The following is a 25,019-nucleotide window of genomic DNA, read 5'->3' on the forward strand; positions in this document are numbered from 1 at the left end:
GGTCGGACTCGATGATCTATTGAGGTCCCTTCCGACCCTAGCATCTATGAATCTATGAATTCAGTTTGCTTGTAAGAATTGGGTGCAACACTGTGTCAGAAGCCTTTTTAAAATCCAGGTAAATAATATCTACTTCCATTCCTACATCTAAGCACTTTGTGACCTGGTCATAAAAAGAGACCAGGTTAGTCAGGCAGGATCTGCCCTCTATAAACCAATGCTTATCATAGTGTGACTTGCTGGCCCCCTGCAAATGTGATCCTTTATGATTTTTTCTAAGGTCTTGCTCAGGATAGAGGTGAGGCTAACTGGGCTATAATTACCCAGGTCCTCCTTCCTCCTTTTCTTGAAAATAGGGACCACGTTGCCCCTTTTCCAGTCCTCTGGAGCTGTCCTGAGTGCCACAAGTTTTCGGACAGTTGCGCTAGCCAATTCCTTTAGTACACTTGGGTGAAGATTGTCAGGGCCCACCGACTTATGTCCAGCTTTTCAAAATACCTCTTCACTAGGTCAGTGCTAACCATTGTTGGATTGCTATTACTCACACTCCAGACTGAAGACTCATTGGGAGGTGTATTTTTTTGAAGTTCATTTTTTCAGATTTAATTAATCCTTTATGTATAACTATTCTAATATTATAAAAGCCTTAATCTGTCCGTAACGCTTTATTCGCACTCTGTTTGGCTGGCTGAAACAACCAGTCAGAGTGCGAATACAGCATTGGGACAGGAGATGGCAGTAGTGGAGCGCCGCCATGATGGCAGGGATGGAAGGGTGAGGGGGAAGCTGACCCACCGCAGTGGTGGTGGGGAGGGAAGCAGTGGGCCCCGGGCTGATACCTTGAGCAGAGGGGAGGAGTGGGCCACCTCCCCCACTCTTCCCTCCCCCGCATTGGCCCAGAGCCTGCTCCTCCTGTCTCCCTGCCCCCATGGTGGGGAAGGTGGGAGTGGGCCCCAACTCCAGGCAGCAGGAGGGAAGGGGGGAGTGGGCCTAGGTAGAGGGGGGAGATGCAACACAGGGCACTGTCCCTGGCTGCCACTCTTCCCCACCCCCCAGCTGGACCAATTGGCTAGTGTCAAATAACAGTGTTGAAGGACCACTTTCTTTTGAAGCTGCTGCTTCCAAGTGCATTATATTTTAAAATCTGTTCAAAGATCAGCAGTGGGTTTTTCTGGAATCATCCTTGAATTTTGTGTGACTGTTTTAATGACTTTGTGGGACAAAAACCCTTTAACATACTACAGGAAGAACTAGTGTTGCAGTGCGGGGGGAGAGGAAGTAATCATGATTCTTTTCCTAATTCCTTAAAGTATATATTTTTTGAATGGAAATAACTGTCTGCTATTATACACTACAACAATGATTAACGTTATACAGGAAAGGTAGGCACACATGCTAAAATAGATGTACAGACAATTAACAAAATTTGTTCAGGGTGATTTGCTTAATATGAAGAGAGAGTCCGTAGGAATAAAGATCCCATCCCAAGGGGTTCTGAGTGGAGTTAGTGGAAGTTGAGAGTACTTGGCATCTCTCAAGGTTGGGCCATGAGATGGCAAATTGAATGTTTTGTGAAATATGAGACTTTTCTTGTTCTTCAGCATAAATGTGGTGGAGAAAGAGAGATCAGGAAAGTAGATAATTTCTTGAGGGATTTCTTGGACAGTAAGGGACAATACTGGGAACTAACGTCATGAATTCATACTAATGGCTGGAATATACAGCATGTCTTACAGAATTTTGTGGAAATTAGCATGTAAATGAAAGAGTGCTAGAGCAGTGGTTCTCAGACTTATTTGGATTTTGTATTGCTTTTCGTGGTATGAATCCCTGTAATTCTATGTTATGGATAACAAGAAGTAAGTCTATGTCACTACAATTACACTGTAACCTCTTCACCAGTCTCAGACAGCGGTTCGCAATCTGTGGTACAGGTACCACCAGTGGTACACAGAGAACCTGTCAGTGGTATGTGTTAACAGATTTATAATAATTACTTTCTGTGACAAATTTGCTGGTGGTACTTTAGGTTGAACTGAAAAATTTCCTGAGGCTACTTAAGGTTTTAGCATTCTAAATTGGTGGTATGCGATCTGTCAGAGTTTGGGAACCGCTGATCTAGGAGATAACCTGAAGTTTTTTTGTTTTGTTTTTCTAATGTCTTCTTTCTTTGTCTTCCGTTTGCTGCTTTCTGCTTTTCCATTCCTTTCTCTTGCAAATCCCAGTTGAAGAACACTATGAAGGAGCAAAGATACCTGCCTGACAATGAGATACTTTTAATTAGTTTATTGTAATGTTTATTTAGTTTTAATTTACAGTAAAATTTAACATATTCTAACAGATTTCCAAGAGGAGGTATGTTTAACTTTGAGATCTCTCTTTGAGGTCTCTGCTGTTAAATTTTTGGAGGTGTGGAGAAGTCAGTTTTTTGTGAGGTGGATTCTGAAGCAGGGGCAGGCAATTATTTCGGGCAGAGGGCTGCTTACCGAGTTTTGGCAAGCTGCTGAGGGCCACAAGGCTAGCTCCACTCCCTGGTTGCCATCTGGGACCGGAAGTCCTACCCCTAACCCCTGACCCTCCTCTTGCCCCCTCCCCCCGCCTTCAGAAATAGTTTTTTCAGCAAGGGTTTGCCATCTCAGAACCAGAAAAATACCAAATTATATTCTAAAAAATCAAACATTTACAACAAAATTCATTAATTTGATTTCAAATAATAATTTATCCTGGTTTACATGTGTTTGTGTAGTGCACATGGAAGTGATTGTATAATAGCTTAAAATGAAGACTTACCCCTGTATATTGTGGGGGTTGGGAGATATGGGGGGTGGGTATAGGTTTGTGGTGTGTGGGTATGTGGGGTCACAGGCCAGAACCCTCTGCTTGGCATGGGGCTTCTGGCTAGGGATGGGACAGTGGGGCCGGCCAGGCCTTGCTTTTGCAGCAGCTTGGTCCTGTCAGCAGCTTCCCCTGGTTCCTACTGCCCCTGGCTCCTATGATCTTTGACAGGCAGCCACAGGCAGATCAGTATTAATTTTCTAAATTTTGGGGGGCCCTGTGGGCTGGATAGAATGGCCAGGTTTGGCCCACCGGCCGTATTTTGCCCATCTCTGATGTGAAGCCTATGGCTGATTGAAGTGTATTAAAATAAATGCAGATATAAATTATTTAACTTTTTGTTTTTAGTGGGAGTATGGAATATAACACAGTAACAATCAATCAAGTAAGAGGCATTGAACTAAAGCTGCATAACTTCTAGGTCATAGATGGTACTTGCATAAATGATAGTTTGGTACATCAGGGCGTTAGCAACAACAATTTACTTTGATACCGTAATGCTGCTCTTCCTGCTTTGCTGTAGTAACTAGCTGTTATCAAGAGGGGGCAGGCACACTTTTTTTTTTTTAATTAAAGAGATACAAGGGTCTTGCACCTTGAATGCAAATCATAAAGAAAGCTATTTGAGAAAAGGTGACTTTTCTGTTACAAAATGACAAACAGCTAACTAGGCTGAGCAGCAGGCTACCACGCTGGAAAGTTTTAAAGCTTTTATTTTGAATGCCTTTCTGGCTGCTTCTGTTGACTTGAAATAGACAGCTAAGATAAGATAATACACTGTTTTATAAAGAAGTTTTGCTGACAGTGGCAAAATGATAGCAAGACTGAGAAATGAGCAACTATCCCCTAGAAGCAGGTTACAGAGATATCGTAACCCCTAGCTGGGCAGAATCCTGAGATTTGCTTTTTTAGGGAGGAGCCTGATACTGTAGAGATGGGATAGAGCAGTAGGAAGAAGTGGGAAGTGCATGAATGTAAGCTGCAAACTGATCAGTAGGAGGCAAGGAGTGGCTTGTGACATAGGGGGAGACCAGAAAGGGGAAGATCCTCCTCAGAACAATCTTCTTTCTTCAAGCTATTCATAGCTATTAACCCAAGCAACTGGTAAGGCAAGGCATTGAGTGGCTGAGTTAGTCATACTTTAGATACTTCAGGGAAAGATCAACATTGTTGAACTATCAGCTTTCAAGAGGTATTTGAAATACTGTTTGTCTGAAAATAAATTGCAGACTTATGGTTGAATGGCCATGCAAGGTGAGATGTTACTATAATCTGTGCGTGCGCACGACAGAGAGAGAGAGAGAGAGAAAATGTGCGTGTTTGGAGGTGAGTTTGCTTTTTAAAATTCTGTATGTTTTCTGAGATGACGGTCTCTTCTGGATTTTGCAGTCTTTCCCTGCTCTTCAAATACTGACCTCAGTAGAGTTGCACAGCTGGGGCAGTCTTTGGTCTGTTTGACCCTAAGCTGCAAGGGGATCCTAGTAAGTTCATTAAGGTTCACAGGTATTTATTTGTTTTGCATCAAAACATCAACACATGGCTGGTTATGGGAGATATCAAATATTAAGGAGATGCTACTTGGGAGAGCATAGTGTTTTAGAGGGACTGCAGATAGTAGACACTGGCTGTTGCTTATATTGAAGACAAGGTAGATTTGCGCCTTATGGACTAAATTTAGTTGGTCTATAAGGTGTAAACTTATTCTGCTGTTTGTCCGACTTCAGAGTAACATAGCTAACTACTAGGGCTGTGCAAAACACCATTGTTTCGTTTCAGTGTCTGTTTAGCCATTTCGAAGGGACGGTGTTTCATTTAGTCATTTTGTTTGGTTTCAAAACATTGTCCTGTTTTTTTCCGTCAAAACTGTTTTTCTGTTTCGACTTGTTTCAACATTTCGCCCATAGGCTATAATGGGGAATCATGAAAACGCCTAAAACGTCATCATTTGTTGCCTGATTCAGATGCAAATTGCAGGACTGGTACCCCTTATGGAGGCATGAAGCCTACCAAGTTTCAAGGAGATAGGTGCAGAGGTTTCTCAGAAACTGCACCTCAAATCTTGAAAGCAAAATTTGCAGGCAGCAGCAACCTCCTGTCGTTGGGCGTGCAGATCCGGGGGCTTGTACCCCCGGGAGGGCTTTGGGTCTGTACCAGACTCCTCCCAGGGGTGCAGGGCCTTGGATCTGTGCTGGATGACAGGAGACTACCGTTGCCGCCTGGGACTGACACCACAGCCCAGATTGGGGAAGACAGATGCTGCCTCCTGTCATCCAGGTACAGATCTGGAGTCCTGCACCCCCAGGAGGGCTGCAGGTCTGTGCTGGACTCCTTCCAGGGGTACGGGCCCCTGGATCTGCTCCCCAGATGAGAGGAGGCTGCCCTGTCATCTGGGACTGGTGTTGGGCATGGGCTGTGCCCAGCACCAGAGAAAATTGCTGTTGCTGCCTATCCCAAGCAGCAGCAACCGTCTACCCTCATCCAGTGTGCAGATCCGGGGGCTCACATTCTCAGGAGGTGTCTGGCACAGACTGCCAGCCCTCCTGAGGGTGCAAGCCCCCAGATCTGCACCCTGGATGAGAAGAGGCTCAGGCTGTGGCAGCAGCAATCTTGTCTGGTGCTAGGTGCAGCGTGCACCCAGTGCCAGTCCCAGGTGGGAGAGGCAGCCTGAGCCTCCTCTCATCTGGGGTGCAGATCTGGGGTCTTGCACCCCTGGAAGGGCTGCCAGTCTGTGCCCCCCTGGGGTGCAGGCCCCCAGATCTGTGCCAGATGACAGGAGGCTGCTGCTGCTGTCTGGGACCGGTGCTGGGCGCACCACGGAGCTCAGCTTGGCGGCAGAAAGTGGAGCACAGCCCCAGCTCTGCCCGCCTCTCGCCACCGGGCTGTGCTCCAATCAGTTCTGCCAGCCCCATGGAGAGCAGGCTGGCTCTGGGAGGTGGACAGAGATGGTGCTGCGCTCTGCCTCCCGCCACCAAGGGGGCTAGCTCCATGGGGCTGGCAGAGCCAATCCGAGTGCAGCCTGGCAGTGGGAGGTGGAGAGAGCCAGTGCTGTGTTGCACCTCTCACTGATGGGCTGAGCTCCTTGGGGCTGATGGAGCCAATTAGTGTGCAGCCCAGCAGTGGGAGGTGGGCAGAGCCAGTGCTGTTCTCTGATCAGCTCTGCCAGCTGCATGGAGCACAGGCAGGAGGCGGGGAGAACCAGGGCTGTGCTCCATGCTGGGCTGAGCTCCATGAGGCTGCGGAGCCACTCAGAGTGCAGCCCTGGCTCTCCCTTGCCTTCCACCACCAGGGTGCTTTGAAACTCAAAACATTTCCAAACTTTTGAAATGTTTCAAGTGCCCTCATTTAATTTCAAAGATGTTTTGATGCTTTTTGTTTCTTTTCAATTTTGCTGTTTCGAGCTCGAAATGCATCAAAACAGTTTTGAAACGAAACACTTGGTGAAACGTTGCACAGACCTAAGTACCTCTGTGTTTCTTTATATTGTCAGTCAGGTTCTATAGCTTCAAATGCTTTGGCTGACAAATATGATTCAACTGTAAAGTATGTGAAAATGCTTCATTAAGTTCCTAAAGTGGCCAGGAAGGTTTCAACAGATTGCTCAGACTGAAAACAAATCATACTTGATGATTGGATCTAGCAGAGTTATTGTGTTGATTAGAAGTCTTCCAGACAAAACTGAAAGTAAGTTTGAGTCTGAGGTAGATCTCATAAAGTATATTGAAGCAAATAGCAAAAGGTTATTTTACCCTTTTATATAAAAAGAAAGAAAATAAGAAATACAATCATTATGTAGTAAAGGTGGTATAGAAATTGTTAATTGTTAAGCTCCGAGCATGCAGCAGCAGCAAACGCTGCCCGGAGCCAGCGTGTGGCCCAGGCTGGCAGCAGGGGCAGGTTACAAGCTGGTGCTGAATGTGGGGGGAAAAGTGGCCCCTCCCCTGCCCTGTGGCTAGCACCCCGCACTGCAGCTGCTCACAGCTCACCTGGGGCCGCCTGTGCCTGCTCAGGACAGTCCAGTGCGGGCTGTGAGTGGCTGCAGCAGGGAGCACCGGCCTGGGTGTGGGAGCACAGGGCCCACACCAGTGTCCTAGGGCCAGAGCCAGCAGGGCCCAGAGCAGGGTGGCAGGGGTACAGGGTCTCAGCTGGCAGGGGCTCTGTGGAGCCGGGCCAGCTCCCCCCTCTCCCTGCTGGTGCAGCCCAACCCAGCTCCGTAGACCCCTGCCAGCCTGCACCCTGCTCTGGTCCCCAGTGGTGCTGGCCCTGGGACATTGCTCCTAAGATGGTGACCAGGGGCATGGGGCCCCTGTCAAGGGGCAGGGCTACCCATGTGGCCCTGGACAGCTTGCCAAAACTAGGTGAGCGGCCCTCTGCCCAAATAATTGCCCGCCCAAAATAATTGCCCGCCTCCGGTCTAGGGTCCTTGCTACATATGGCCCCTACTGAACTAACCCTGTGTGCTAGCTATGGAGCCACTCTGGATCAGGCTGTGCTGTAGCCAGCATGCCAGGTCAGTCAGATGGGGTGCTACTTGCAGCTCATGCCCCATGCCAGCCTCCTGTGCTATATGCAGGGTGCATAGCCAGTGTGGGCCATGCACTGCATGCTGCATGCACTGGCCCTGGGCTCATTGTGCATACAGTACATGCGGTGGCATGGGGCACATTTTGATTGTAAGCTAAAGGTTGGTGTTGACCAAAGAAGAAATGGGTATATAGTGACTGTGAACAAATGTAGGTGACAAAATAATTTCCTAGTCATTGGAACAGTGAGAGTTGGGAACAGCTTTTCACTTGTGGTAGGGAGAAAGGGCAGCAAAATTGGAGGGGGTAGTGGGGAAGAATTAATGATAGAGGAGGGGTAGTGAGTTAACTGTTTGCTGAAAACATTTTAGTGGTTTGATGAGCATGTCATTTTAGATCAGTGGTGCTCAACCTTCTCGTACTGCAGGCCAGTCCATAGACTGAATCTGATATTTGGTGTCAGTCCATAGGTATGATCTGGCATGCTGGCCCAACACCACGTATAGCCCAAATCCATGTGCCATATCCAGCCATTTACCAGCTCAACCTTGCTTTCATCTCCTTATCCTGTTCTTATTCTCTCCCCCTTTTCTGTTCTTTCCTCCTTTTTTTCTTTGTCTTTCCTTTTTTTGGGGTATTATTCTTTGTTAATCATTTCTAGCTCCATTCCCATGTTATTACTTTTCTCTTTTCTGCAGGAGCCTCAGGCACCACCTCTGGGAGGAGGTGTAAAAAATAGCCACCACTATAGCAGCAATTGATTGCGCTGCTGGGATTGGCATGGTGCAGCACCTCTGGGTCCTCCTTCCCTCACTCACTGGCAAATTGCACCATGTTTGAGAGCAGAGCAGAAAACCTTCTCTCTTCTGGTTAGTGTAGTAGGGGTCACAACATATGCAGTTACTGACCATCTGCCTGCAAGAGCAAAAGCATATGTGCAGTAGCAGGTCTGATGGCACTACACTGGTAGAACTTTTCTAGTCTGCTCACCGTGGCTGAGTGAGAGAGCAGCCCTTGATCCTTCTAAGTCATGGTGTATGCATGAGAGTTGGGGGAAGGGGCAGAGGGAGGGAAAGTGTGGAGGTCTGGAGCAGATCGAGGCCCCCCACAGTGAAGGAGGGAGTGGAGCTGGGGGAGGGGCAGACCCTGCCCAGCCGGTGTGGTGCACGGGACAGAGCCACAAGCGGGCAGCTCCTGCCACTGCGCACACCGCTGGAGGGCATGTGCCCCCCATATCTGTACATGGGGCAAGGATGGGCTGCCGCTGCAGGCTGGGGGCATTGCTGAGTTCTTCTTGGAGGGGGGTTGGGCCGGGTGCGCTCGGGTTGGGCAGTGGCAGCACCGGGAACAGTGTATAAGCACAGGGAACCAAACCCCAGTCTCCTGCGTGGCAGACAAGGATTCTACCCTGAACCACAGGAGGCTCCATTGTGGGTAAGAGAGAATCTAGTAAGGATTTAAAGTAGTGAGAATCCAGTAACTTTTCATGTGACACTTGTTTTACTTGTAACTCCAAAATTATACCTTGTAAGTGATATTTAAAAAAAAAAATGAGAAACCCCCTTAATTTTGAGCAAGAAGTCTGAGTCAATGGGTGTTAGTGTGCTGATTATACTGTGTTGACTAATTACCTAATTGAGTGTTTAACCAGATCCAAACACTTTTTCTAGATGCATTTAACCATGTCTCTTAGGAGTAGTCAATGTGTGACTGGCAGACAAAATATTACCAGTTGTAGGAACAGAAAAAATAGAACAGAAAAAAATCTGAGTTGGCATTGTTGAAGTCATCTTATCCTCTATTAAATTAATTACTAGCTTACATTTGTGATTTTAAAGAACAGACAGACTTTCATGTGGGGTTGAGCAGATCTTTGCCAATCTCAGTGAGCTTTCTAGCTGTTTTTGAGTCTGCTGCACATTAGATCTTTGAAGAGCGTTCTGACACTGTTTACTCCAACAGTTCTAGAGGGCATTGTTCAAATCATGGGAAAATAGGCAGAAAGATATTATAAAGGATATTTTTGAGTTGGCAGTTCCCGGGGCCATTATTGCAGAAGAAGGGAAGTTGTTGAGTTTCCCATAATAATTATGTCATGCCTGTGAAATGATTTATACTAGGTTATAAATGATAACTTCTCATGAAAGGCTCAAGGTCTTGTCAGCTTTGATCAAAGTACAGTGCAGTACAGTTTCCTGGTATTTTAGTGGGATAGATGGAAGCCTTTTGAAAATGTTTTTCATTATTGTGGTGGGTGATGGGCACATTTGACTGTGTATCAAAAGTTTCACTAGCTTTATGGTTGGAGCATGATGCTGACTTCCAGATCTGAAAATAATGGTCTGAGCTGTGCTGGGGCTCTACCCGCTATAGAAAAGGACAGCATCTGCTAGCTGCTGCATCATTGTTATGGAAGATGATACTTTGTCACCCCCCACTCATTGAAGGGATGAGAGAATTTAGTAGGTAAGAAGGTGTGGAAATTAGCTTGTGGGATGAGCCTTGTTATGTACTTTGCTAAACCTCATGTTTTCCCATCACAGTGACACTGTCTTCCCAATGAGTTTCTGATTGCTCGGTGCTTGGGGCTTCCCTTCACAGCGTTGCGCTGCATGTTGTACCAATGTCACTTTACCCAACTTTCTGCTGTAGCAACTACATTGTACTTTGTACTTGTACACCACCGCCTAAAAACAATTAAGGCTAGGAGAAGGTGGCACCTATCAAGATGGCCAGAATGCGGTGGGGAAGACTGTATGCAAGTCAGTTCCTTCCTGTGTTCCATGCTCAGTTGTATTGCTTCCCAGTATTCCTTGTCTCTTCTTAAATAAAGTTTCTTTGTAGCAGCACAGATGGATCTGCAGCAGCTAGTTTTGAAAGACAGCAGTGTGTTGTCTGGTCCTGTCCTCTGACTTTTCTGCCAGGCTGAGTTAGTAGAATGGACAGGTATTTTGGTGTGGAGGTCTGTAGGAGAAGGTGGGTTTTTTTTTTAATATTACTGCTGACTTGACTTAGGTTTGTATCAGTTGGAGCTGTATTCTATTATTAACGTTATTTGAAAACCAGTCAAGGTTCTAGAGTCTGGGATAGGTACTTACAGCATTTGTTGTAACTCTCAAGAAATATAGCATGTGTTTAAGTGAGCTTGTTGATCTGTGATTCCACCTATGACTTACTGCCAGGTGTCCACTCAAGCACTATAGTTTTACTTGGTCCTTTTGTGACTGTATTCCAGTGACGTTTTTCAACCACTGCTTTGCATTGCCACACAACCTGTGGCTCTCATTGGCATTCGCAGCATTTCCTCTAGGAAATGCTGTTGTTGTACTAGATTTCTATATGTCCTTTTGTACTAAGAAAGGTTTGCTTGACATTTTCATTTGTTCCACTGAACTTTATATGGAACTCAGATCCAAACCACCTCAGAACAACATGGGCTTCAGTTCTCTGTTCCACTGATCAGATGTTTGAAACTACTGTGACCTTCTTTTCTGGGATTTTCCATAGCGTGGCTGGGTGCTGTTTTATGCAATTAAGACTGTGTACCCTTGCCAAGTAGAGGTTACAGGGTGCAAGTCTGTCCAACTAGGGAGAAGGTGCAGTATCCGTTCCAAAGAACCTGTCACATCAAAGGATAGTGACTAGGGCTGTGTGAAGCTTCAGTAGCTGATTCAATTCAGAGGAGATTCGGCTTGATTCGGCAGCCAAATCTCTGAACCTGAATTGGGAGCAGTGGTGATAGCCTTTGAACAAGCCACTACATGAGCAGCTCCCAGACTGGCGGTGTGCACTGGCACAAGCCGCCCCACACCCCCCCCGGGCAGCGCCTGCCCCAGCCCGAGTCCCAGTCCCAATCCCTCCCTCGTTGTGGGGGCATTGATCTGCCTCCCCCCACACACACATGCACATCCCTTCTCTCCCCACTCTGCCCACCACAGCACAGACTTACTAGCTGGAGGCAGCTGTGTCTAGTGTCAAGGACTGCTGCATGTTTAGTCTATAACCGAATCACCTGAAGCGGTGCTGAATCTTCAGATCTGATTCAGCCAAGTTGAATCGGGACAGTGATTCAAATCACCGAATCAAATTGCAGTCCTTCTGAATAGTGACTGCATGTTTTCTCATAAGTAGGGGTCTACCTAACTCGGAGGTGGCTGACAGCTGGCCCTCTGATCCAAGGACTGGCTGCCATTTTCATAGGCTGAGTTGCGATGGTACCCCCACGTAGTGATTTTAAGTTTGCTATTATAAATTACGCTTGTTATTGTATTTTTATATAGCAAAACAAGTATTGCTTCTTTCTGTATTCTTTTTTATGATGCTTGGGTATATGGATGAATGAGTGTAGAGTGACTGGTAAGAACAGAAATAAATTACATGTTGGCAAACAAGTTATGGTGAATCATGTTGAAGTTCGTGAGGAGGTAAGTCTGTACCAGGCGAAAAATAAAGATAAGCAGAAAAGACAAGATTGAAGCCAAGGTCTGCAACATCTTAACACTAAAGACTCCAGACACTGGCCACAGCAGCAATAATGGAAAAATGTTGTAAACGAAGTGATTAAAGAGCAACACCTGAAGACAATGATGTGTGAGCCTAACTGCTTGTCAGGGTGGAAAAGTACTGAGATTTCAGACAAAGGAGCCACAGAATCAGAAAAGGTGGACCAGTCACCTAACACCAACTTGATAACCACTATGAAGGAGAGAGACTTATCAGTAAGAAGTGGAAAGACACTGAAAACTTCACTGGAAGCACAGACATGTCTGCATGCCCTGCTTTTAATCTCATACTCTCGAGGCTGGCCACCTAGTATAATACTGAACAATAGATTTTGGTAACTATAACATCAGCAGAGTGATTGAGAGTGAGTGTGTGTATATGTATGAGTGCTCTTTTGAATATTATAATCAATAAAGGTGCCTTTTTGCCTTATTCCCCTCCCATAAAGTCTCGCTCATCATTTGAGCATTTGGTTATTTGTGGAACACCCACACTTCTAATTAACCAAGGGGACTGTGGCCCCACCCCTTGTTGCTGGTTGGTTGAGAACTGTCTGCCATATGGCCCCACCCTCACTTCTGATTTGTGGCAAGGGGTGGGGGCCTGTGATTGGCAGCCCTCAGCTGTTCAGCTTATGAGGAGTGGGCTGCAGCCATTTTGCTGGCAGCCTCCATTCCCCACTGGCCATGCTGTAGCCCCATGGAGACTGCTGACTCTGTCTGGAGGCCAGCATTTTATTTTCAGTAAGGTTTTTTTTGTTGTTTTTTTTGCAGCAAGCCTGCCATTTTTCTCAGAGGCTGTCTGAATTCGCAGTTTCCATGAAAACACTGCAATCATGAATTCCCTATTCACAAGTCTTAGGTGAGCTAGCGCATGTTTCCCTAACAGGGCAATTTGAATACTAGATCTGCTAATATTGCAGGCATGTGAGAATGGAGCTGCAAGGCTTGATGTTTGCTTTTTTTCTTTGTATTAGCAATGAGCTTTTAAACTAATGTCTGCTGTTGCCAGTTCTGGAGAAATACGTTATTTGGACAGATTCTCTGGGTACATGACTGCAGGCATCACAAAGGAAAATTGACTTGGTCCTCATGGGTATTGGCTCTGAAGAAACTTTTTATGACAAATTGTCATGCAGATCTTGTTCAAAGCTATTGGAACATATAATTCCACATTTTTTCCCTCTCCTTCTTTCCCTCAGTGCAACACTGTCAGTTTAATGAAGCCTAGAAACTTAATTTAGTAGAAAGTCTATTTTTTATTGTGGTTGTAGATGTAAAGCTCTGAGTTCCTGTAACATGCCTGATTTTCTTAGACTCATTCCTTGCAACTTTCAGAATAAGCTGAAAGCAGTTTTCTCAGCTGATGTGCCACAAGATCCTTTTAAGGGTGCTGTGGCACCAGTCCCTGTGCAAGGAGGTAAGTTCTTGCTCCTCCCCCTGCTGGAGCCCTGCATCCAGCGCAGTGTTTTGTGGACTCCCGCTGCTGACCTAATGCTCCCACTCTGAGCAGCGTGCTGTATCACCCTGGTGGACCTGGGGTCCTGCTTTTCAGTCCCACAGGTGGCATCAGTCAAGAATGTAAGGCTCTGGAGTAGCATCTTTCTTGCCCACACATTTTCCCTCGGGTACAAATCGGGGCCAACGAGGAGGCAGAAACCAGAAAAAGCAGGGCATGGAGTGGTGGTCCCTCCTCCTGTACCCTTGCCTGGTATGAGATAGTGGGTGCATCTACATAAGACATTTTCTGCAGTGTAGACTAATTAGCTCCGCAGTAAAACATCATACATCTACACATGCACCCCTGTTAGGCTGGAGAAAGCTAATTCATTCCAGTAAATGCAAGTACTGTCCTACTGCATAGTTTTTCGGTAGGCAGCAGCACACATATAGATGCTGCCCTGGCTGGCTGGGACATGAGAGTGCTTCAGTGAGGGTGCTGCCTGCTGGCTAGCACCAGAGTGAAACACGCTTTTCCCCAGCCAGCCCCTCCACAGCATGTTGAGTCAGGGGAACAGCCCTGGGCTGGCAGGCTGACACCCCCCCCCCCGGGCCCTCTGCCAGTCGGTGCTGCTATGACTGGGTTTATACGTGCTGTCGTCCCAGGTGCATGTTCAAACAGCACACCTGGGGGCAATAAATTGGAGTATATTGCTTCTCATTAATTGCACTTGTAGACATGCCCACTTTTTAGGATTTTAAACCTTTTACTGATCTCTTCCTGAGTGGTTAGTGTCAGGTTTTCTTTGCCTATTTTTTTATAAAAAGGAGCAATATAGGAAACTTCATTTTCCTCTAGCTTACTGTGGTGCTCAACCGGGATGACACTAAATTCAGAGAACCTATGGAAAGGTTCCTTGAGCCTGAAAAGGTGGAGAAACTGAACTAAGAGGAAGAACATATGTGGCACAAAAGTTATACTGATCCCGTAGATGTGATTTTTACTTTTTTTCAGTCAAATGTAGAAACAGACCATACCCTGTGAGATCCAGAGAGTTTATTTCCCCACCTTACCTCTTTCTAATCTACTACTGTATATTTCCATTATGATTTTCTCCTTTTGCTGAGGGCTTGGGCTGGTTGATCAGGGTTGTTGGGTGTAAGTTTGTCCTGCTTACTTAGGCAGTGAGAAGCTCACCCAAATAAAGACCTAGCTTTCTGCAACTTATGAACTTACGGGGCAGATGAGAAAGACAGGCATTCCCCTTGCCCCTTAGAATGAGTGGTGTTTGTCGCAGCACTGCCTGTTCTGTTTTGGCATGTCAGAAGGAGGCATTTTCAGTCATGCTGAACAAAAATGATTTGCTAATTGTCAGAATAAACAATGTGAGCCAAATATGGACAATCTGTAAAACTGGAGGAGTAATGGAGAAAACTAAGTTGTCATTAATGTAATAACCTGTCCCTGGGAAGTGTCACAGATTATTTGTCCTACCCTAATGTAAACTCCCCATTCCTCTGTTGACTCCGGGAAGAGGTATGTTGCTTACTGTTCTGAAGACTGGGTTTTGCAACATTGCTAGGTCCTATGGTGTTCCTTTTTTGAAGACAGGCCACGAGATTTGTTCTGCCCTTCTATAGAATTACTCAGTGTTTGCTTTTACCTCTCCTGTAGAAACTCCTGTGCTGTTAGACTAGAGAATGGCTTTCAAGTGCTGCAAAAAGAAGGTCACAGAGTCTCCATTCACTTCTGTGATACAGGATCCTTCTGAAAAGTTAGATAACAGGGATCAGTGTACTAGCGGAGGGAGTGTTCATTGTATGCCTTTTACTTGAGTGACCTGGAGAACAGGTCAAGACCCTCCGACTTAAAATCCTTCTGAGCTTTTGGCTCTTCTCTGTCATCAGTTGTCCAGCTCTCTGCTGAGTGGTGATTGTGTGCAAAGCTGTACTTTATCCTGCATTTCCCTCCCTCACTTCTCCCTATCAGAGTGGGAGCCCTCTTTTACCAGAAGTTGGATCATGTTAAACTGTATCTGGTATGATCTGCTTAGCTCCTCTTTAATTCCTAGATCAGTGGTTTTCAGCCTTTTTTCATTTGTGGACCCCCTAAAAATTTTGAATAGATGTGCCAGACTCCTTTGAATTGTCAGTGTAGGTATTCACATGCTTTTGAGTGATCATAGTCCTCTTTTGCAGACCCTTTAGACATAGTCTGCAGACTCTCAGGAGTCCACAGACCACAGGTTGAAAGCCACTGGTCTCTAGATTGTTTTTTAGGATGGACCATTGTTAATCACTGTCTTTTTGAGCATCCGCCCTACTGGGATCCCTGACGGACCCAGGGGAGGTGCTGCCAGGCCCAGGATCAGTGAGGGCCTAGTCAAGGAACTTCCGGTGGGCCTAGATGTGTTCAGGTCAGTGGGTCCTGACAATCTCCACCCCAGAGTGCTGAGGGAATTAGCAGAGGTCATTGCAGGATCCCTGGCGCAGCTTTACAAGCACTCATGGTGCTCTGGTGAGGTGCTAGAGGACTGGAAAAGGGCCAGTGTGGTCCCCATTTTCAAAAAAGGGAGGAAGAAGGACCCAGGAAACTACAGGCCCGTTAGTCTTATCTCAGTCCTGGGGAAGCTCTTTGAGAAAGTTATCCAAGAGCACATCTGCAAGGGAACAGCAGGGGAGATCATGCTTAGGGGCAACCAACTTGGGTTCATTAGAGGCAGGTCCTGTCATACCAACCTGCTTGCCTTCTATAACCAGATCACAAAATCCTTGGACGCAGGTGTTGCGGTGGACGTAGTCTTTCTGGGACGTCAGGAAGGCCTTTGACACTGTCTCCCACCCCATTCTCATTAAAAAACTAGGCGACTGTGGCATCGATGCCTCCACAGTCACATGGGTCACAAATTGGCTGGAGGGCCACACCCAGAGAGTGGTGGTGGATGGGTCTTTTTCAACCTGGAGGGATGTGGGCAGTGGGGTCCCCCAGGGCTCGGTCCTCGGGCCCACACTGTTCAACATCTTCTAAGATGTGGGGAGAAGTGAGCACACTGGAGGAGAGGGACAGGCTGAAACTAGATCTAGACAGGTTACAGGGGTGGGCAGATGTCAACACTGAATCCCATCCTGTTCTCAAGTGCAAGGTGCTGCGCCTGGGGAGGAAGAACCAGCAGCATACCTACAGGCTGGGGAACTCCCTTCTAGTCAGCACAGAGGCAGGAAAGGATCTTGGTGTCATTATTGATTCCAAAATGAACACGGGCTGCCAATGTGGGGACATGGTCAAGAAGGCTAACCGCACCTTGTCGTGCATCCACAGATGCATCACAAGCAGGTCCAAGGAGGTGATCCTCCCTCTCTACGCGGCACTAGTCAGGCCGCAGTTGGAGTACTGTGTCCAGTTCTGGGCGATGCACTTCAGGAGGGATGTGGACAGCATCGAGAGGGTCCAGATGGGGCCACTCACGTGATCAGGGGTCAGCAAGGCAGGCCCTGCGAGCGGAGGCTAAGGGACCTGAAACCTGTTCAGCCTCCACAAGAGAAGGCTGAGAGGGGATCTGGTGGCCATCTACAAACTGGCCAAGGGGGACCAACAGGAGAGTCCCTGTTCCCCCAAGCACTACTAGGAGTAACGAGGAATAATGGCCATAAATTGACTGAGAGGAAATTCAGACTAGATATCAGGAGGCACTGCTTCACAGTCAGGGAAGCTAGGATCTGGAACCAACTTCCATGGAAAGTGGTGCTCGCTTCTACCCTGGGAGTATTCAGAAGGAGGCTAGATAATCACTTAGCCAGGGTTGTTTGATCCCAGCCTTCTTTCCTGCCCATGGCAGGGGGTCCAACTTGATGATCTGCTCAGGTCCCTTTTGACCCTACAAACTGTGAAGCCCTTCTACCCCCTTCCCCCAACAAGCATGTACAGACCTGTGCCCTGAACTCCCTTTTGGCAATCACATGATTGGGATCTTGCCCCCAATCCTAACAGTTGTACCTCCTGCGATGAATGTGTGGCATGGCAGGAGGTATAGTTGTTAGGATTGGGGATCAGAGCCCCTTATGCCATTTAGTGTACAGCTGCCAGCCCCTGATGGAGACCTGAATATTCAATAACTTGCTTCATTTGATATATCCCAAATCCTATTTTAACTCTCCTTTCTGTTGCTGCAGGTGACCAAAGTTATTGAAAACTCATGAATAACCTATGATGGACAGCAAAGACTTGGAAGCAGAAATCCACCCTCTAAAGAATGAGGATGGGAAAGCACAAGAGAACCATGAAAATTGTACAGAGAAAGAACGTGTCTGTAAAAAGCCCACAGGATTTGCTCAGCTCTCCCGATGGCGAACTGCTGCCTTCTTCCTCTCATTATTTCTCTGTCTTATTGTGGTGTTTGCTTTTTCATTCATCATACCTTGTCCAGTGAGGCCTCTTTCACAAAAAACATGGCACAGAACATATGAAAACGCAGGTGAATTTGCTATATAAAAATATTTCTAAACTGCCGTTTTCTACAGATTGTGGGACTCTTGCCAGAATGTGGCCCTCAATCCAGCCTGCAGGGGTCTTGATGAGCATATGAGCTGCAGTTAATTTAGGTTTCCATATACAGCGGTTCCTTTTAATCAGAGTGGCCTTCTGGTAGAAGTTTGCAATGTGTTATGGTTGGGCAAATAGGGTGTTGCCCTCCGGCATTAACAGTACAGCAAGTGGGCCTGATTTGGGCAAAGTGAGTGCTCTAAGAAGGTAGATCCTTGCTGAATATTAGTGCTCCTTAAAATGTACCTTGAAGTGACTTTGAGCTGAGATTTGAAAGCAGCCCTTTTTCCATAAGAAACTCTTACAAGCATTGGATAAGTGAAAGGGAAGTGCAAGGAAGGAAATCTTGTTACTTGTAAATAACGCACTGTAATCTGAAGGAAAATATCCTTTTACTGAAGTTGTCTCTGGAAATCTGGGAGCAGTTTGTTTATTGCTACAGCATGTGTTTCTGTGCCCTTGTAGCTTACTGTCTCACCATCGTCATCTTCCCCTTTTTTTGAAGCAGAATAAGATTTTTATCTTGTGCGCATCGTCTAACAAATTATGGCCATGTACTCACAGACACTGCAAGTCTTTGGAGATTGAACCAATCATTTCCAGCATCAGAAACAAAATCCTCTTTTCTTTTAAATTGAAAAAGAATTCCTCTTAGTTGTAAATTAGAAGCTATTACATGTATGGGTTCACCCATTGGTAAAGTGTACCTCAAACCAGAGATTGAGATTGTTTATCAAATTATTTTAATGGTTTGACTTGCCTAAAACAGGAGCCAGCAACCAATGGACTATGAGTTGGATCTGGCCATAGAGCTGTTTTATTCAGTCCATGGAGCTTGAGGGACTTGTGTTAATGGTGGAGGGCTGCTACAGCATTTTGGCAGTAGGGGGCTTCACCAGGGCAGGGCAGAGGCACTGTAGTTGTGGTTCTGGCTCTGGCTTTAGCTCTGGCTCCTGTTCAAACACAAGGTACTTATCATCTGGTTAGGATTAAACTACAGTAAACTAAGGACACACTTATATAGTGGTTTGATGCTCTTAACTTATTGTCATTGGCTTCACATCTTTGGTGGTTTTGCTTTGACTTCTCTGAGCATTCCTATTTAGATGTGTTTTTTTTATAAATGAAACACTAATCTGTTCTGGCATTGCTTTCACAAAAGAAAGAGGTTGTGAATAGTTATCAGGTTTCTAAGGGCATGCAGTTTTCTCCATTTAGCTGCATTACTGCTGTATTCTTTCATCCTATTTATGAAAGTAGGTACTTATTAGGATTTGGTCTGTGATCTCTTTGCAGTGACCTACTCATTTTTGGCTGTAGAAGATGTGGACAAAGACAAAGTTCAAGATATTATCTTTGCTTTCAAAAGTACCAATGGTAGCAGCAGTTTTAACAGATCCTGCTTGGATGAAGGTAACTGTGACTCTAAGGAGGCTCAAAAAGAGGTTTTTGGTGAAAAATGTGTGTGAGGGGTGGGGGGGGTTGTGTCATACTGGTGGGTAAGGTTGCTGTGACGGATCCCTTCTGTGGATGGAGTTATCATCTGACAAAGACAAGTTAACTTCTTTAGGAAGCTGCCATTTGATTTCTGTTGAGCTTATGTCCAGTCTTGAAGCTCTCTTGTCATAGTTGAGAATCAGGAAACTCTTTGTGACATGACAGATTAAAAAGGGAAAATTGGCAGAGAATCTGTGAATATAAAGAGGAAAACAGTCTCTGGAGGAGAAGGGTTGGTGTAGGTACCCTGCTGAAATGGTTGTATGTACAGTGATACCCAAGGTAAGAAAGGGATTTTATTTTCCCCTCTAAAACATGTTTTTCTGTTCAGGCCTTTCTACTCCATGTGCCTTTATTGTTGCTGTGTCAGGCACTGATGGCAGCACACTCTGGGAGAGGCCTGTCACTGAAGATGTCCATTGGATGGAGTGTGGCATTGAACAATTGGGTGGGGCTCAGTCCCCAGGCTGCCTTGTCTTGGGGAAGCTGGAGTCTTTAACTGCAATCAACTCTCAAACAGGTAGATCAAAGTAGAATTTTACTGATGCATAGTACAATCAATTTTTATTTAATTTGCCCATTTGCTTCTCTCTGTTTGCTGGTGCTTTTGGCACTTTGCCCCAAAAATGTTGCTGACCTCTGGACCCTAGGGTGTTTTATCATCACCATGCAAACTGAATTGGATGCATCCACATTGCAGATGGTATTATGCTTTCAGCCAATTCAATTTCTAAGCTGTTTCCTCCTGCTTGTTGTTTGGGTTGTGTCCAGTTTGAAGTACATCCATTCTGGACTTCTGATCAATAAAGAGACTTAATCACTGGACAGGAAGTTTATAGTTAAGTCTGTGCTAGGAGCATATTATCAGCATAGCTGTATTTGTATATTATGTCACAAAAACAAAAGTGAAGGCAGCGATAAGAAATAAAAGTCTGATATGTAACGAGTAGGGAAGGTCATCTAGTTCGGGGCTGTCCAACTTCTGGGCAGCTGGGAGCTACATGCCGCATGAGCCCTTCCAGGGCCACATGGGTAGCTTAGAGCACCCTGTCCCTCTCCAACTGGCACACACCATGCAAACACCCTGCCTTCCCTACTTTCCCAGTCATTTGTGCTGTGCGGGGAGCGCTTCTTTCCCACTGACACATGCAGCACAGGCAGCCTGGCTTCCCCCTGCTGCACATGCAGCACCTTCCTTTCCAGTCATGCACCCACCTGCAACGTAGGCAGCCTGGGTCCTGTCTTTCTCATTCACAGTGTAAGCATTCCAGAGGGAGCAGTGGTGGCTATTCCAGACACAGGCCACATGGTTATCTTTTGGGAGTTGCATGCTGCCTGCAGGCTGTTAGTTGGACAGCCCTGGCCTTGTCCAGCCCCCTGCTCAAGGCAGGATCATCCCTGTCTTAAAGCATCCCAGCCAAGTGTCTGTCTAACTTGCTCTTAAAAATTTCCAGGGTTGGGATAGCCTATTCCAGTACTTAATCACATTCAGAGTTTAGAAAGTTCTTCCTAATATCTCATCTAAATTTCCCCTGGTAAAGTTTTAAAACTATTAGTACTTATTCTCTTCCCTGCAGCAACAGAGAGTAGTCAGAGACTTTATAACCACTCTGTCTATCTGGAGACTTGTTAATTTGACGTTTCATACTGTTTTTCCAGTTTATCAGAGCCATTCAGAATCCTAATCTTATCCTCCAAAACTTCTGCAACACCAGCCAGCTTGATATCATCTGCAAATTTGCTAAGCATGCACTTCATTCCATCCTGCAGGTCATTAATGATAGTATTAAACAGTCAGAAGGCAGGGTAGGTTTGCACCTTATAGACTAAGTGTAGGCAAAATACAATTCCATGGCCAGATTCACCCTGCCAAAGGATTTTGTCCGGTTTGTGGTGGGTCCTTTGGTCCCACATAACCTAGCTCAGGGGGGCAGCCTGGGCTGTAATACACGTGGCCGGTCTTCCCACACCCAGGCAAGCAATGAGGCAGGAGCAGCATGGCGGCTGGATTCAGTTCCCAGCAGCCCCCATAGCAGCGGCTCCTTCCAGCCACAGCTGCTAGTCACTGTCTCCAGACCTAGTCCCACTGTCCTGTCATCCCAACCCATCTGCCCTGTACCCACCACTGCAGTGCTGTACGGAGTGGGCAGGCAGGGTCTCCATGAAGACCAACCCAGGACCTGCATATGCAGGGTGCACTTGGTTGGATGCATGGGGTGGGGCTGTAAGCCAGCAGGGAGCAGCCACCCCAAAATTTACTGTAGCTCCCACTGCCCCCTTTCCCAGCACTGCTGCCTCCTACCCCAAGTGGAGCCCTGGCCCCAGCCCGCAGTGGTATCCCGTCCTGCCCCATGCAGATATGCAGGCACACACCCCCATTTCCCCCCCATTCCACCCCGCTGAGCTGTGGCTCCATCCTGTGCCCTGCCTTGGCTAGGCAATGCCTGCCCCAGCCCCAGTCCCTCCCTCACTGTGGGGACTTCGAACTGCCTCCCCATGCCCCTTCCTTCCCCACTCCTGTTCCACCACAACAGACTTACTAGCTAGATGCAGTTCTCCAAGCTGCTGGGCTGTGCTCCTCACCACCTACATGCTGCGCTGCAACTGCATGCATGCATGGGGCATTTATTGGCCACATTGGGCAAAAAAAAAAAGCCGATTTCCAATACACTTGATTTTCTTTACATCTGTGGCAGTCTGATATTGGACTGATGTATTGACGCACCTCTAGTTTTCAGCTGATATAGAGTAAAGGTAAAAGGTCATGTAAGCAATCAGACCATTGTGAAAAATTAGTTTTGTCAAACAAGTCTAATTTAATTTTTTTGAGATAATTACATGCTTGGTTGATTAAGTTAACGGTGCAGATGTAATACATTTAGACTTTTTTTAAAAGTGTCTGACTTTGTACTGCACAGAAGTCTGCTTAAAATAGCACTATACATTATGAGTTAAACTCGTTAGATACATTGAGCTGGTCAACTGCCATATTTCCAAAAATAATTGTTGATAGACAAACCATCATTAAATGCAGGAGTTTCTAGTGAGGATTTATTGGAATTAGGCCTGATGCTATTTGACATTTTATCAAATTTCTAGAATTTTTTTTTCAATTTTCCAACTCCTAGATTATCGATTCTTAAAGGAGCACCTTGTAAAGAGTGTTTTGTCACAATACTAAAATTGGTGCCACACCATCAACCTGGGTGCATTAGAAAATATAGAAAGTGCTGTGGAGCCTACTCAAGATGTCATTCAGCTAGGATTTAAATTTCTGGCCCTGTTGGTCAACCCAGATAAAAAATGCCTGTACAAAGGCATTAGAAGAGCTAATTTTGCAGTAAAGAACTTTTGTTTGTGTGCCAGTAGACTGGGTTTTTCTTCAAGCAGAGATGTGGAGAATGATGATAATGTACTAAAAGGTCTTTTTTTGTTTCATGTGACTAACTGAAATTTTCCCTCTGCATTACTATTATTAGATGGTTAATTTCAGATTCTATTAGTTTTGCTGACTGTATGAGATGCCTGCATGGTGGCATCTAGACCTTTGAAGTAATCGGATGTTCTACTTTGATGCTATGTAGCATACATGTCTCCGTGCCAGTCCTTTGTGGCAGAACTGAAATCTTCAGCTAGATGGTTTGGACTCTTTCTCCCTGGGCCATACATAGGCTTGCATCTCATTTCATGGGCAGCCCATACAGGCCACCTTGCTGTAAAGGGAAATGTGTGACCTCCAGATAATCACCTCCTCATCACTGACCTAGAAATCAAAGAAATAAAACCTCTTCTCTCAGAATTCATTAGCAAATCTGCCATCCTTCTAGACAGCAACAATAGACAGTGGTGTCTAACCTAAAGTATAAATTCAAGGAAAAGGTATACAGCAGAGGTGTTAAAAAGTTGTTTAAAGGTGGCGCAGACTTATACAGAGAAATATTTCAAGCTCTTAGCCTGTTCTGCTAAATCAGTTCTGGAATTCCTATTCACAAGGTAAAGGTCTTAATCCAAGGTTCTTTCATGCTATTGCATCTGGCTTGGGAACCTTCCAGCCTTAAAGAAACATTTTGCCGTCTGTTTTTAATCAGCTTATTTTCAAATCAGTGACCAGATTCATACTTAGCTTTAAAGATACAGTGGTGGTGTTCTTTCCAGACAAAATAGTCTTGTGTTTTCATTTTTCTTTCTAAGCACTTGTCTGCCTTCCATCTGAATTTACATTACCTTCCTATAAATGTAACTAAAAATAATTAGAAAAACCCCTATAGGTATACTCTGGAGGCAGAATTCTGTGACATTTTGGGAACTTAGGCATCATTTATGAATGTGTCGCTTGTGCAGGGTAGATAGGCAAGTATCCACAACACTACTAGGTTACATAGTGGCTAGGCAGGTACGTAGCTAGGTACACAAGTCTGTGAGCATAAGTTATTGAAAAAAAAACCAGGAGGAGGAAGGAGAGGGTGAGGGCCCTACCATATTTAACTTTAACAGCAGATTGGTTGGAGTGTTTGCCCAAGAAGCTGGAGACCTGGTTTCTAGTACCCCTCCCCTTGCCCAGAGGACCTTGGAACTTGCTTCTCTTCGATATTTCATCCCTGTGCTCTAACCACCATACCACAGATTATGTGAGGCATTAGTTTATGTGTCCACACTACATGAGTAATAGAATTGCGTAAGTGCTAACACTGCCGTTTAGGATTTAGGAGACCAGAGTAATTGGATTCTCTGTTCATCCTTAATGGAGATCAAATGAAAACATGAAAGCTTCAAAGATCGCTTGTGTTAGATCAGACTGGCCATTACTCAGGCCTATACCTGTACTAAATTAGACTCAATTTTGAAGCATTAAGATACCTTCCTACAAATTTATTTCTACAGCCTACCGAGCAAAGGTTAAAGCCTCCTCTGATTAAGTATGTTGTGCACCTGCCTGATCTTCCCTTCATAGCCTCAGGCTATGTGGAAGCCAGGGTAATATTAGCTACAATTTGTATTCTCCCTTACCTGCCTGCTTGCTGGGTTTTTTGGAGGCAAGTTGTTAGCAACTCTTACAGAGTGGACAGGTAAAAAAAAATTAAATGGACCTGTGACAAGAAGCCATCTTTGGTTGCATTTGTTTTTTTAAGATTGTGCCCCTGTCAAGTCTTGCTGAATTTTCTTTCTCTGGGGATCAGCTTCTCCTCCCCCACCCCCTTTTTACTCACCTGCCATGACTTGATGTTACTTGGTTCTAAAAAAAGGAAGAAAAAAAAAGAGGGAGGCTGACCCACAGGTTCCCAGTCAGGCTCACTGCCTGTATGATAATGAGCTGTTGCCTTAAGGGCAAAAAAACTGCACCATCCTACCTCCCCTTGACGTGTCCTGTGCCTCACAGATGTTTTATAAATTTCTCTTTGTGTTGGGCTCTCAGCTGCTGTGGGCTTACGCTCTCTCTCTCTAGCTAGGCCTGTCAGTCAAAACTCATCCTTCATAGATGCTAGGGTCGGAAGGGACCTCAATAGATCATCGAGTCCGACCCCCTGCATAAGCAGGAAAGAGTGCTGGGCCTACATTACCCCAGCTAGATACACATCTAACCTTCGCTTGAAGACCCCCAGGGTGGGGGAGAGCACCACCTCCCTTGGGAGCCCGTTCCAGACCTTGGCCACTCGAACTGTGAAGAAGTTCCTCCTAATATCCAAT

The 25,019-nt window shown here is 45.8% G+C and overlaps 1 protein-coding gene across 2 annotated transcripts in view; it reads left to right on the forward strand.

Annotated features, from left to right (window-relative positions):
• FAM234A (family with sequence similarity 234 member A) overlaps positions 1-25,019 on the forward strand; it is a 55,200-nt gene that overhangs the window by 7,911 nt on the left and 22,270 nt on the right. For both annotated transcript variants that reach the window (XM_019540055.1, XM_019540054.1), the window contains exons 2-4: positions 17,468-17,769; positions 19,134-19,250; positions 19,666-19,854. In XM_019540055.1, coding sequence (XP_019395600.1) covers positions 17,502-17,769; positions 19,134-19,250; positions 19,666-19,854 — 574 coding nt within the window. In that variant the 5' untranslated portion in view covers positions 17,468-17,501. The remainder of the gene's footprint in view (positions 1-17,467; positions 17,770-19,133; positions 19,251-19,665; positions 19,855-25,019) is intronic.

The sequence above is a fragment of the Crocodylus porosus genome, unplaced genomic scaffold (genome assembly GCF_001723895.1).
Source record: "Crocodylus porosus isolate Cpor-Errol unplaced genomic scaffold, CroPor_comp1, whole genome shotgun sequence".
NCBI lineage: Eukaryota > Metazoa > Chordata > Crocodylia > Crocodylidae > Crocodylus > Crocodylus porosus.